Source organism: Sprattus sprattus (genome assembly GCF_963457725.1).
Source record: "Sprattus sprattus genome assembly, chromosome: 10".
Classification (NCBI taxonomy): Eukaryota; Metazoa; Chordata; class Actinopteri; order Clupeiformes; family Clupeidae; genus Sprattus; species Sprattus sprattus.
The window spans coordinates 17,161,658-17,176,657 of NC_137908.1; the positions used below are offsets into that span (position 1 = coordinate 17,161,658).

The following is a 15,000-nucleotide window of genomic DNA, read 5'->3' on the forward strand; positions in this document are numbered from 1 at the left end:
CAAACGAACAGATACACACTGCTGCACACACGGACTGCTGTATTTCAAAAAGTCAAACATTAAATCACTGGAGGGTGAAACACATGCATAGACACACACACACACAGACACAGACACAGACACAGACACACGCACAGACACACACACACACCATATGCAAACACACACATGCACGCGCACGCATTTTCTGTTGTTGCGGGGCTTGCAGCTCTGACCAGTTGTGCAGTGTGAGTGAATAGAATGCCAGTGTACTCATTGTGCAGAGTGGCTGAGGGTGGCCGGGGCATTTTCAAAGCGTTCAGAGGTACAAAGCCGCGCGCTCAAAGCCACAGACTCACGGCTAACTTTAATGGGGAGCTGTTTTAGTAGGACACCAGTGAGAGGAACTGAGCAACCATAAGTACATATGGCGGCTATGTGCAGTGGCTCCCCCTCCCGCCATAAGCTACTGATTAGCAGGCACAGTCTGCACTGGGCATGCCACTGTGCCTGTTCACTCGTGGTTCTGTATTGTGTAATGTATATATTATGCATGATCAGTTTTAAGTTGGTGTAAATGAATGGCTAAACTCAAGTGAGCGGAGGCATGTAAGTTCGGTTGGGCTGGGCTCATGCTTCAGTACTGAGCACCCCTGCCTTGGTGTGGTGAGTGGCAAGAGAAGTTTGGAGACCTTCAGTGGGAGGCCACAGTGGTGTTGTTGGTGCTGTTGAGAACAAGGCGGTGTGGGTGGGGAGGGTTGGTTGGTGTGTGTGTGTGTGTGTGGGGGGGGGGGGGGGGTAAATTGTATAGAAGGGAGGTATATGTGGCGGAGTGGGGGTGGGGTTGGCCGCAGGGTCTGCACAGTGGGGGCAGGGAAAGGTATGAGAGTGGGGGGTGCGCTGGGTCGGTGTGCTCGCTCGCTCGGCGAACACAAGAGGCAGCGTAATGAAGGCAAATGGATCCCAGATGCCGGCCGTCAGTGACGTGCGAAGAGAGACGAGCTGAAAATGGGAACCAGACGCCGGGAGGCGCTTTGAAGTCTGAGCGAGAGAGAGAAAGAAAGAGAGAGAGAGAGAACCAGAGAGAGAACCAGAGAGAGAAAGGGAAGGAGTGAGAGAGAAGGAGATGGGTAGAGACTGACTGAGAGGAAGAGGGGAAGAGAAAGACAGTGAGTGAGAGTGGGAAAGGGAAGATGAAAGGAAAGAGAAAAATGAAAACTTCACCGCGCTCATCAAAATCATTGGTTGGAATTATTATACCTCGGAGACCCAGCCGTGGTGCATCTCTGGTTTTTAGGGTCACCCTGGGACTACAGAAGCCCTCTAGACGCCAATCCCAACATGAGCACCAAGTCTGCAGCCATACCTTCATGGGCATACACTGATACAGGATGTGGTAGCCTAACACAGCCCACCCCCTCCCGAAAAAAGAAAAAAAATCCATGCCTTCACATCTGCATATTATTGTACAAACAGTATTCTCAAAATTAACCTGTTTCAGCTGATCTTTGCTGTTTTGTAAATGCCACGTTGGAAAACACAATCCAGGGCATTTTATTTTCCCTAAGTGCTTTGTTTGCTTATGAAGTTCATTTGGCGTGTGCATGGATATGAGCAACCTGCATCTCTGGTCTGAACCACACATACCTCAGTACTCTGGGAGCTAAATGAGGACTTGGAGATTCTCTCCGCTTGTTGTTGTTTTTCTGCATCAGCCTGGGTGCCATTTTTGCGCAAATCGATCCACTTCAGTATTCTTGCATTGTGTGTCAGTTTGCAATGCTGTCTGTGGAGATCGCTGTGTCCAGCGTCTTGCAACCAGGTGGCCTAGTGAAGTCGACTCGATAGCTGCCGTCTCAGTCACCACTCTCATCAAACAGGACGAATAGCCTCTTCTGACAATTCTGACTACATTTCTCAATGTGTGCTACCTGGCAATGGCGATTCTGTTTAGAGGAATCCACTTTCAGCCAGGCAGGCACATACGCAACACCCCCCACCCCTCCCTTCAGTGGATTGAAGTCAGCAGCCACAGTGGTGGACGGTCATATGTCCTGCACTCATGCAGGTGGACATGGTGCTGAGGGGCTGCTGATGAGGGTTGATCGGCACATGCTGTAAGCAGTTATCGTTCTAGCCTTTGCAGCAGGTTTCAAACGACCACCCTGAAACGGATAATTAAAATGATTGATGTTTATGTGATGTTTATGTTAGTATCAGCTGATTAGTGTGCAAACTGACGGTCATGGCCTGCTTAAACTATACATTTTCACGCAAGCTTCGTCGCATTCTGCTCTCGTAAAGATGGATAGAGCGATTCATTTGAGACACAATGCAAACAGGCTTTCTGCTGCATTGTGTGACCCAATGAAAATGTGTGGAGAAGCTAAGGTCTTCTTCCTGAGCTTTAGACCAGCCAAGTAAGTCTAGATCTGCAAATCTGTACTCCTCACTCTCCATGTTTCAATGTGGTTTGTAATAATCTCCCCCTAAATAATCCCCCTCTTTATTTTTTCCTGCAGGACGGTTGTGATGCCCATTGCCCATGAGTTCGCTCCTGACATGGTGCTGGTGTCGTCTGGCTTCGATGCTGTGGAGGGCCATACAGCAGCTCTGGGGGGCTACCGAGTTTCAGCCAAATGTAAGCACTCCTCTCCTCACCAGACCCCACTTAACTCCCTCTCACTACTGGATCTGAGAGAGCCCAAGCCTGGCCAACTGTCTCAGCAGGGTGCCGCTGTGTGGTAGTTCCCTTTTACAGCACTGGGAACTGCTCACAATTGCTACAGTTGCACTCACTACATCCAACTTAGCTACTTTAGCTGTGGTTAGTGACAACTGCATTTTACACATGGAAAAGCCCAATATTGTAAGCTTTGGTGGATAATGACATCTAGCCTATCACTGTGCAGTCTTTCAGTGAAAGCATATAAGTGACAGTGTATCAGGACTATATGATATGTAGTTCATGATCCCTGTAATTAGATGACATATATCTTTGCTATATAGGCCTACTCTCTCTCTCGCTCTCTCTCTCACTCTCTCTCTCTCTCTCTCTCTCTCTGCTTCTCTCTATAATCTGGCACTTCAGTGGGTTCAGAGAATGCTCTAGCTCTCTCCTGCAATTTCCCTGAAATGGAATTTCATGCAAGGAGACAAATCGTTGGTTCTTCTTTGAAGGCAGTGCAAGCTGTCTGAATCATGGCCAAATATGTGAATATGGTGTGTTATTCGAGCTCCATTCCAATCAGCAAGATTTACCGCCTAATAAGAAGCCATGCTGTCCCCCACTCAAGTCGCCTGCTAATTACTCTCTTCCCAAGCAACCTTTATCATTTACATGTTTGCACAATTACACAGTTATGTAAAGTTAACTTGTTGCCGCTACACTTGTCATCTAGAATCAAAAATATGAAACAGGAATATCAGATGTTAACAATTACTTCTGCATGGGTTGGTGAACTACTGAAGTTAACAAACATAACTGGAAATGTGATGAGAGGGATTTGAATTAGCCATCGTGAGGTAGTTTGGGTCGTGCCTCATTGATGCCAACCTGTCCTTGCTGCTGCCGCTGCTAACCTCTGTCTCCACCTGCTCCCCAGGCTTTGGCTTTCTGACCCGGAAGTTAATGGAGCTGGCCGGGGGTCGCGTGGTCCTGGCACTGGAGGGCGGTCATGACCTCACTGCCATCTGCGACGCATCTGAGGCCTGTGTCAGCACCCTGCTCAGCAACGAGGTCAGAGCCACATGCACGTGTGGCCACCGCCCACACCCACACACACTGCTGATGCATAGACATGTGTACACACACACACACACACACACACACACACACACACACACACACTCACACACACATACGCAAATAGTTAACACATGCACGTCCATGCAGAAACACGCCTTCATATGTGCACTTGTATATGTGTAAACGTGACGTGTGCATACTCACACACACACACGCACAAAGGTTATCATCATGTGAAAGGTTCGAGCTCTGTGTGTCCAGTCAGCAGAACCCGAGTGAACCTTAGTGAGTGATATTGCCACATCTCATCAGCTCATATGGCTGTTTCCAGAAGACCCTTGTTGTATTCTTTAAGTGTGAAGGGAATGTGTCCTGTGTGTGTATGTGGTGTGTGCGGTGTGAATAATTTGACTGTTTGTGTTTGTATGTAGGTGTGTGTGTGTGTGTGTGTGTGTGTGTGTGTGTGTGTGTGTGTGTGTGTGTGTGTGTGTGTGTGTGTGTGTGTGTGTGTGTGTGTGTGTGTGTGTGTGTGTGTGTGTGTGGCGGTATGGAGTCTAACTTGGCTGTGCTCTTCTCCCTCAGGTGGAGCTCCTCTCTCAGGAGGTTCTCCAGCAGAGGCCCTGTGCTAACGGGGTGCGCTCCCTGCAGCGCCTGATCCAAGTTCACAGTGAGTGTCTGACCCATATACCTCTACCTGTACCCATAACCATACCCATACCCCTACCCCTACCTGTACCCATACCCATACCTGTACCCATACCCCTACCCCTACCTGTACCCATGCCCATGCCCATACCCATAACCCCTCGGTCTCACACTAACCGCTGGTCTCACACTAACCCTATGTGTCACACTAACTCTCGGTCTCACACTAACCCTCATTCTCACACTAATCCTAGGTCTCACACTAATCCTTTACCACACGGCCCCCATGTTATACTGCGTGTGCACTGCGCTGCTTCTCTGCCCTGTTCCCCTCCTCATGCACTGATGTTACCCATTGCAAACCCATTCCAGCATCTGTCCTTCCGTCTTGGAGCCTCTCCTTCTCTCTCTCTCTTTTTCTCTCACTCACTCAGTCAGTCTGTCGTCTCCCACCCTTCTATATACTGCCCCCTACTCTGTGTCTCTCCTGTGTCTAATTAACTTCAAACCGTCCTCTGGCATACGACCTCCCCAACATCCTCCTCCTGATTGCGCACAAATGTCAGCGCAGTGCTGTTCAATTAATTACAAATATTTGCAAAGCCGCAAGAATGTTAAGCCCTTCATTTAGGGCAGGAGTGAAGCGTATGCAGTGGGTGCAGAAACACTCCCACGCACCTCGGAACACACACACACACACACAGGCTGCACACACACACACAGGCTGCACACACACACACGCGTGCATGTGTGTGCGTGTGTGCTCTCGCATACACTCAAGTGTACACCCTTCCTTCCCACACACATCCACACCCACAAACACACAAACACACACACACATTTACAAACACACTTGTGTGATTTTTCAGGTGTGTGCACAAAAGTTACTCGACATATATATATACATTTTATTTGATATTTGATATATATACGTATATAACAATGTAGTTTGTATAATTTAGCTGATATCTGCAGTGATATAATTGTTACAATTAATCTTACAGTTCTTCTGTCTCTCTCTCTCTCTCTCTCAATTTAAAATTTAAATTAAAATGAGCTTTATAAGCATGATCATAACTAAATGCAGTATTACCAAAGCACTTTTTATAAAAAAGACAGGTATATTATATCTATCTACATATCTCTCTATGCGTATATTTTTTTAAAGACAAGAACTAAGAAACAACGGACTGAGTTGCCTCTCTGTGTCTCTCTCTCTCTCTCTCTCTCTCTCTTTCTCTCTCTCTCTCTCCGTCCCTCAGGGCCGTACTGGCGCTCTGTGAATGCTCTGGCCCACACTGTGGACATGTCCTACCTGCAGGCACAGAGGCGGGACTCTGCCAGCGACGCCGTCTCTGCCCTTGCCTCCCTCACCGTGGGCGTCCATAGCAACAGCAGGTGAGGACGGACGCCGAGCGACCACATGTGTCTCCCCTCCTCGGCCCGCTGCAGCTCCTCGTTACGCTTAGCCTCCGTTTCATCTTCCTCCACTGCCCCATCTTCTCTTTGCTCTCTCTGTTCAAAATGCGCTCCGCGTTTGGTATCCTGCCAACACGTATGGAGATTGTTGCTCTATATACGTAACATAAATGAAAAAGAATTAAGCTTTGTTTTCTCTTCCCTCTCTCTCTCTCTCTCTCTCACTCTTTCTCTCTTTTCCAGTTCTGCTCATCATGAGTACATGGGACATGACCCCGACCACTCCATGTAGGAGGCAGCCGTCTCTCCCAACCCCCAGGATGCCCCCCCGTCTACTGATGCCTGTCCTCACCTTATCAGGGGATACTCCTGCAGGAAGACCTGCAGCCAACTGAATGTCTTTCAGTGCCTTGCTATCCGTCGTATAAGCTTAAAAACCAGCAATGACAAAGAAGACTGAATCAGTAATATGGGATTCTTTAAAAAAAAATAATGACATGGGGACATTCAGTTTTAATGTCGAAATATTGTGAAACTTAAGAGTTCTTTGATTACTACTCTTCACTCCTTCAGCTTTCGCTCTTTGATACTGGTAGTCTTCAAACTGTCATATAGGTTGATATATATTGGGGTTGTATTCTGTGGCCACTTGATTACGGGGGGATCACAGGATACCTGGGGTCGTAGGGTTAAAGGTGATGCCCTTTGGTACAACAGATGTTCCTCTGTTGGGTAGTCTACACAAGAGATGTGGGCTGAGTTCATGGCTAGTGCTTCTTTCACTGCTAAGGTGTTGTACACCAACAGTGGCTCTCCTTCCTTGACCTGGTTGATCACACCATTAAAATAGTGGTGGCGGTAGAGGGAATGAATGGTTTGGAGCAGTTTGGCCAAACGCTCAGAATCTGACCATCAGGGCACTGTCAAGGTTGGAAGAAGTATTAAATTGGCGTGACCAGTATCGAAGGAAACCAAAGAAGGAAGTGCCAGTATGCTGGATCCCAATGCCACACACGGTGCCTTCCTCACTGTGAAGTGAAGCAAATGTTTATTTTTTGTCTGTTTATTTTTTTTAAATGAAACCATTTTATTGAGCACTGTGTTGAAGTTCTCTTATACTGTCCTGGGGTTGTTTTGAGGAGTTAACCCTGATGTAAGACATGAAGCATTTTTTATTAGGTGGAGTTTATGAAGGAATTTTCCAGAAAGCATTCAGGAAGTAAACAAAAATAGACGTTCCTGTTCGTACTGAGCTGTTAGTTTAAACTATGCCTTTTAGTCATTCCTTTTTTCCTCAAAAACCAAAACACACAGCTGTCTTAAGGAATTATTCCTCAAAAACAAGAGACCTCTGTAACTTCTTTTTCCAATTCATTGTAACTCCACTGCCAGCGATTTAAGAATTTCGAGTTTGAGTATGAAACAGGCAAGCAGAAAAAAAAGTAACTCAAAAAATGAGACCAGCTTGAGATGCTTGCATTACAATGACATGCTGGACTTCACAGGATCCTGTCCACTGACGAAAATGCACTCCAGTTGTCTTAACAAAAAATTGGTCCGTAGCACACAAACATCCTGCCGAATATGTCTTTATATTCCTGATTGAAACTAATTTAGTTTTTATGTTAGATCTCGCCCATGAAGACCAGTGTTTTAACCTGTGGACGTATATGCCTACCATGTTACAGTATGTACCTATTTGAGGCTGCATTCCTTCAATATATATATAAATATATATATATTCTTTTTTTTTTTTTACAAGACCAGTGAGCTATGTGAGCCTCACAGCCTATACGTGTGTGTACTGAAGGTTGTTTTAAAGTATATATTTATATAGAGTTTCCATTTGTGGACCAATGAGTGATTTTTGATACTGTTGGGTTTCTGTCTGCATGTTGTTTGGTGTGTCCTTAGCCTAAGTGTTGGGTTCGGTGCTAGTCGCAAAGCATATTTAGACCTTGAGGCCTTAATGACATACTCCTTAGACGCAGCACAGCTCGTGGGACATTGTAGCTGTTGAACAGTCTCTCATTTTGTTGTCATCTCCGAGATGACACTCGCTCGACATTCTCCAGTTGCCTTGTTTGACAGTGTCTCATCGCAAGATGTTAGGGTGTCCTCGGACATGTCCTCGGCCTTACTCCGTCCTTGCCCTCGTGTAGCCGATGACGACACAATGAGATGGCCTGCTTGCTTTTGTTCTCGGGCCACGGTCAGTCAGCAACATCAGAGAGAGAAATAGATTAAGAGAGAGAGCTGAGGACGAGCCATCATCTGGAACCGTTATGAGTCCGTATCGGCGATTCTTTTGGAATCATAAAAGAGGGAGAGGGGTCTGAGAGGGCTCCGTTCCCCCGTTTGAATTCCAGGAACGCAGCAATGGAATTAACCCTGAACGTCGTCTCACCTTCCCAAGGCTTTTCATTTTTCGCCCCATAATCGAATGTTTTTGGGCCCGCTGAGGCTCGTCCTGAGCTGAGATCTGAGCACCTGAATGTAACTTGACGTCTCGCACATTTTGTTTGCATTGATCTCCGTGCTCTGATGTGGCCGATACTCAAGTTACATTCCTAGCAGAAATCCATCCGCTCTCTCCCCCCTTTGCACCAAAACTGATCATAAGATTTTTTAATATCTCCACAAAAAAAAAGTATCTTTTGAAAAAATCCCTTCTAATAATGAAATCTCTATGGGCCCATTCAGTATGACTGCCATGAGAGGTGCTATCATGTGCTATGGAAGCTTCTCATACCCCATAGGTTTTGTAGTTGTGTGGCAAATGACTTAATGGTGCTTTTCAGGAACCCAGGCAATGAATGTCTTATTAGATTAGTCTAATACTAAGTAAATGTTTTATATTTGCTTCTTAAATAAAAAAAAGAATATGTGCCCAGCGGAGTCTTCGAAAATTACTATTTCTCACCTATTCCTTGTTTATCAGTGAGTGGGCAATGTTTCTCTGGATCTAGCACTGAGAAGCAACTAACTGAATCAGATGTCCATGGTATCTCGATTTTAACAATAGAATTCCCTGAATTCCCCAAATAAAAATGAGATAGTAGCACTTTCCTTGTTGTGGTAAAGATGCCCTTGTGCATACTGTATGTTTTATTTTTTCCCCTTGTCTTATGTTTGTGTATAGTATATTTGTGTTTGTTTGATTGTTTGATCATTAAGTAAGTTGGTGATGTTGACTTGCTGTACATGTCAAGAGAAAACCCAGCCGTGTTTGCTCAGACCATCTCGCCTGTGAGTGAGTGAGTGTGTGTTTCTGTGTGTGTGAGACTAAACTGTGTGTCTCTTGATCTTGCAATTGGAATGCTCTTGTTATGATCTTGGTTAGAATTGTAGATAGCTCAAGGAGACCAAAAGCACCACCATGTGCCTCAAATCAAGCTGACAAACCTGTGTAAAGGTAGCCTTAAAAAAAACTGGAAGATTATCCATTGAAAAATAGCTTTCTGAGACAAAAGAATGATATCTTTTAACTTTTTTCATGTTATTGGATGTATGCAATGTATTTGTACAGGTGAGAATGACTATACATTTTATACTGTTTTCTACTAATTCCCTCCATTAAAAAGAAACCCATGTTTGTCCCTGATTTTGTGTGCGCTTTTATTTTTGGCCTTTATCACACTCATATAAAACAAATATATCACATCTTCTGAGATATCCACTGTTATGGGTCTGAAACCCCGTAACATTTGGGTTTTTAGCCTTGTATTCACAACCCATTGTTAAACGTTGCTCTGTGACACAGTTCTGGGACCGCGTTGACGTCCCCTCGAGGCATTCAATAGTGTTCACAGTGGCGTTTGGGGTTTGAAGCATGGTATTGTCAACCCTTGATGATCAAGCCCTGTCAAACAGACGTAGCAAAAAATATCATGCAGAAAAACTGCCTGAAACTTGCAGAGCCACATTGCCTCAATATAAACACAAATGTAGTACGCTCAGTCTTCTGAGCCTACTCAAAATATAGTAAGATATACAAAGAAACTGGTTGAAGCACAGCAAGTCTGTCACTGATAGCAATGCCCCATCAAAGCCCACATAGAAAGAGTTGCCCCCCTTCCCCATTTTTTTTTTTAGCTTATTCGCATCTTGCAACATTCATTAGGTGTGTCTCTTTGATGTGGTGTCAGAACAGCATGCAACCAACACCTACTGTCGTTGCCACCGGCAACCAAACCTGCAGGCTACCATGTTTCCATTACATCTATACATTTTGTTTCTCAACCCAAATTTTAGGGTCTCTCATTAATTTGTTTCTTGTCTGGGTTACGTCCAGTGATACCCGTTAGGACTGAGAAACTTCCGTCCATTTCTCACCATGTACAATGAAGTTGAAAGAACACAGCCTGTGTGAAATGGGATCTTTGTATGTCCTTAGTGTGGGTACAAGAGAGGGTCGGGGTGACACTGTCCTGCATGTTCTGGAGGATATCCGGGAAGAGTTACCGAATGGACTGTCCAGACACGGACTTCTGTCCGCAGGCCGAGAATGGAGGGAGATGAGGATGGAGAGAGGGTTTCGGAGATGGGAGTCAGATTAGGGAAGGCAGGTGGATATGGAGATCTGTTGTTGGAGGTCTGCGCAGAAGGATTTTCCAAATGTTCTAAAATCATCGGAGAATAAAAAGACAAAAGTGAGTAGACAGAAATAGCATGCAAACCCATTTAAAAAAAAAGAAGCATTTACAAAAATACATCTCAATAAAAGACTTGAAAAAGGTATTATTACTAATAAATAAAAATAAAAAAATGGGGGGGGGAATTGGTCTTCCTTCTCATGGCCCGTAACATTATATTCACTGGAAGAACGTGGTTTCAAAAACCATATGTACCAAGTTATTCTGTGAACTGATTAAAAAGTAACAGTATTCCAAAAGAACAAAACATTTCCTCAGCTTGCTCTTACAAACTCAGCGAAACCACTTAAGAGCACAAATGATAGCGTGGCAAATTACTCTTTTTGCAAAGCAATCATCTGAAATTCACACATGCTAGTATTATTATCCAAACACTTTATTTTTTTTAACAGCTTTCTCAAGCATTTAGTATACAACACTAACTTGAATTCAAAAGAAAACTTGCCACACACACATACACACACACACACACACACACACACACACACACACACACACACAATTACATGTATTTATACATGCAATTCAATGTATTTAATTATTTATGCTCAAATGTGTATACACACACGCACACACACACATTCACACAAACGCGCGCACACACACACACACACACACATTTACATCTTCTCTTCTCTAAACACACAGAGACATACACTTAATGGTGCACAACTGGTTTTAATCTAGTGGTTCCTGCTAGTCTGGGCCCAGCAGGCACTTACTGAGTGACACTGAACCTGATGTGAGGCCCTGATCAGAGAAGCAGCTAGAGACTGGACGAGCTCGCCTATCTAGCCATCTGACATGTTTGAGCTGGGGAAAAATCGCTATATCAAATGTATTAATGTTCTAAACCAAGACTTTTGTTTTCTTATAAACAAAACACTCCGGATATCTGTAAATGCTAAAAGCACTACCTAAAATGCCATCGAAATATGTTACTAGGCAGTTGCTTGAATTTGAGATAATGGTTTGTAATTTTGTAACATTCTAACATAAGTCAGCTACTTTTTCAATTTGTACGACATAATAGCAATACATTTAGGCTCACACAGTAAGTATTTGTGATGTGATGTATTTTGAGAGAAATGTCCTACAACTAGTACTAAGCGTTATTTATGTCATTTATCTATGAACTATTTTCCAGTGTGTAGTAGCTCAATGGTTTGCATGCTTAATTTATCTCTGAGAGTTTTAATAGATTCTATCAATTTTCGTTATAATTTTCTAAATCTATTCAGTACGGTAAAAGGGAATAATTCAAGAACTAAACCCAGGGGTGAATGCAAATTATTTTTGTCTCCCTGACATGACACTTGAGAAATGTGAATGTATATGTTAATTTTGCAAAAGTTTGGAAACTACAAAGAACAGAAACAAAAATTATTTTGTTTTGTAGAAACGGCTGGTCTCACTTTCGCTCTCTCTCTCTCTCTGTTGACACGAGTGACTCTCCCTCTATTACAGTAATGGAAAACAGCATGAGGTACATACCTGCCTGTCTGCAGCATGGTTTCCCCAGGGGAGCTGGATGAAGAGAAGACAGAAAGCGAGGGAGAGAGAGACTAAAGGAGGACAAAGGGAGCGGGAGAACCTGGGGTTGTGGAAGTGGAAAGGGGTCAGGGTTTAGCTCTGGCAGGTTTACTTCTGGCTGTGGGGCCCCAGGACAGGATGATGGGGCAAGTCAACAGACAGATCAGAGTTTGGGTTGAGGGTGTTGGGGGGGAGCGGGCAGTTGATTTAAATAAATGAGAATTTTTACACAGACCTGAAAGGACTTTTGGAGTTGAATTAGTTACGCCCGAAGGGGTGAGTTGTGGCCTACAGTGACACAGTTCTTTACAGAGACACAGTTTTCAGGCAAAATACGTCAAGTAAGAGCGTTGGGGTAGGTAGACAAGGAGAAGGTAAGGGTTGTGGGTGGGGGGTAGGGAGTTTTGGGGTTGGGGGTTAGGAGAGTGGTTAGTGTCCTGCAGACATGGACCAGGCTCCCTCCATCCTCCAGACCGAAAAGGCATAGCTGAGCCTCTCGTGGGCCAGGTAGTTGCAGCTGGCAAGCTTGGCGTCCATCTCGTCGCTCTGCAGCACCTGGTAGAGGAAGTCAATGTAGCGCGAGGCCAGCTTAAGGATCTGGATCTTACTCAGCTTGTCCGAGGGCAGCGTGGGGATGATCTTGCGCAGCGAGGCAAAGGCGTCGTTGAGCGACTGCGTGCGCTGGCGCTCGCGCACGTTGGCGATGACGCGCTGTGTGTGCAGGTCCTCCAGTGGGGCATTGGGGTCTAGCGGGGAGCCCCCTGCGATCACTGTCGATATGGAGATGGTGGTGCCCATGGTGACCTGCGCGACTGATGAGGGGCTCTTCTTGGGCCGCTTGCTGGGGACCAGAGTGGTGGGGCTGGCCGAGGACCTCTCCTCCCCACCCGCGGTGCGCCCGCTTCCCACACAGGCCTTCTTGGGCGAGGGCAGCCGCTTGCGGACCGGGCCGCCGGACGGGCACTTCTTGGAGGCGCGCTCCAGCTCCTCCTCGCTGGCACCCATGCCCCCCTCAGGGGAGTCAACACGGGACACCTCCTCTCTCATCGCCCCTCTGTACTCCGTTGCTCTCTTGCTCTCCGTCTTTCCCTCTCTCTTTCTGTCTCTGTCTTCCTCTATGGTTCTACTCCTTAGTCTTTCCTCTGTTTTATCTCTCTGTAGTTTTAATGTGCTTTCAATTAGGTCGAGGTGCACTTAGATGCATGCAGCCCTCAGTAAAGGTTTCTAATTAACCAATAGGAGTGAATGTGGCATAGGTTCAATAGTGGACGCTCATACCAGCTGTTTCCAGATCTGTCTGCTCTCTGTCTTCTCTGAGAAGTCCTCCCTCACGGCCTCAAGTTGCAAATGGAGGGCAAAACAAACCTGGCCTGCATCACCACCGCCTTTATATCCCCCATCTGCCGTATTCCTCTCATTGGTCAGATGCTTCCATTCTGGGTGGGGCTTGGCCAAAGGAGTGACTCGGGAAATGGATTCCTATTGGCAGCGGGTGGGAGGGGTGTCCGCGAAAGCGTGTCAGCCAATCAGGCGGGCCACGGCAAAGTATACAGAAGTTGTCAGAACTTTATGAGTTCCAGATTTCTCTCATGGCACTTTGCTATCCCAGTGCCGCTTATCTCTCTCCTCTCCTGGTCTCCCCCTCCAAACCCCAGGCTGTCTTAAGGCTCAAGGGCCACCACATACATGTTATTAGAAGATATTAAAGGATCTGTGCAGTCTGTATTTTGAAGTTTGATATTAGGTCACTGTGCACAGAAGGTGTTTATATCCCAAACTAAAAGAATTGTGTATCTCGATTTTCACAGTCTCAAATCTTTACCTCATCTGTGTGTGTGTGTGTGTGTGAGAGAGAGAGAGATAAAGAAAAAGATAAAGAAAGAGAGTGAGTGAGTGCGCATGGTATAGCTGAATAGGGATAGCTGAATTCCATAGAATAAGTTTGAGCATGATATGTTGGCTATATGATGTTTTGGATGATCTAACGTTCGTCTATCTCACTGATAAACAGGCAGTATTTAAATTCACACACCTGGCCTGGAAAGTCGTCTCACGGTGTTGCTAACACACTGGCTCTGGTGATTCACTGTAATGCTCAAGCAAATATTCACCATCTGACACATTTACTGCGACCACTCCTCTGCCCAGAAATGCGGAATTGATCTCGGATCAGCAGTCAGTCAGCATGTTTCCAGGGATGATGAAACTCAACTGTTTCTTGCAGAGTTCTCCATAATCATCCAAGACCCGAAGTGCAAAATGATTCACTGGAATAAATCCCTCAGGGAGGTGACTGATGGGAGAGACATGCAACACAGACAGAACCATGGGACAAATAAGGACACAGAGACATCAGGGAGTAAGCAACAACAACTGAATGCACTGGCTGCATTCAAATTCTTTAAAATAAAAATAATAAATATAGCTCTAGTCCTACTGTTAGTTATGGTATATGTTGGTACATATTTTTATATTTTGGTATATGTCCACATCCTAACAAAACATATTTAAAATAAACAAAAACAAAAAAAGGAAGAAAGCGTAGTGCACAACGAATTTAAACTATACTGCTATATTGAATCAACTCCACCTATTTTTCTGACCAGGAGCCGCTACTTAATTTAACAACTCAAATTACATTTCAAAATTGTGTTTGTCTGATTCTTGTTCACGATGGTGAACAGGTCTGAGATCCTGGACTGGTAGCCCGAAGTTGCTTGTGAGTAGCTTATACTTCTCCTCTTTACATAATAAAGCAGTAGTCCCCATCTTTTAACATTAACAAAAGATACATTAGACTGGAATATACCAATTGCATCAACTACAGTAAAAAAAGAAATAGAGTACTACAGACTTTATGGTAGTGAAATAGATCAGGAATTTGGCCATTTGGTAATGATGATGTTTTGGTTTCTCAGTGACACACCCGGGATGGAGACTTGCCACGACCCCTGAACTCTCACCCTATAGGAGAGAGGAAATGAGGGAGGTGCCAATACCACTATGCAACACACACACACA

General features: G+C 45.1%; 2 protein-coding genes across 4 annotated transcripts in view; one reads left to right on the plus strand and one right to left on the minus strand.

Annotated features, from left to right (window-relative positions):
• The window catches only part of hdac7a (histone deacetylase 7a), a 39,550-nt gene extending 30,177 nt beyond the window's left edge, over positions 1-9,373 (plus strand). For all 3 annotated transcript variants that reach the window (XM_080846482.1, XM_080846480.1, XM_080846481.1), the window contains 5 exons: positions 2,502-2,620; positions 3,585-3,718; positions 4,310-4,394; positions 5,635-5,770; positions 6,035-9,373. In XM_080846482.1, the coding sequence (XP_080702608.1) occupies positions 2,502-2,620; positions 3,585-3,718; positions 4,310-4,394; positions 5,635-5,770; positions 6,035-6,083 (523 nt within the window). In that variant the 3' untranslated portion in view covers positions 6,084-9,373. The remainder of the gene's footprint in view (positions 1-2,501; positions 2,621-3,584; positions 3,719-4,309; positions 4,395-5,634; positions 5,771-6,034) is intronic.
• Positions 9,374-12,408: 3,035 nt separating this feature from the next.
• LOC308371108 (twist-related protein 2-like) lies at positions 12,409-13,026 on the minus strand (the record flags this gene model as incomplete). The annotated part of the gene is made up of 1 exon (XM_080845896.1): positions 12,409-13,026. One exon carries the CDS (start codon positions 13,024-13,026, stop codon positions 12,409-12,411), a length of 618 nt encoding a protein of 205 aa, XP_080702022.1.
• Between the last annotated feature and the right edge of the window lie 1,974 nt (positions 13,027-15,000).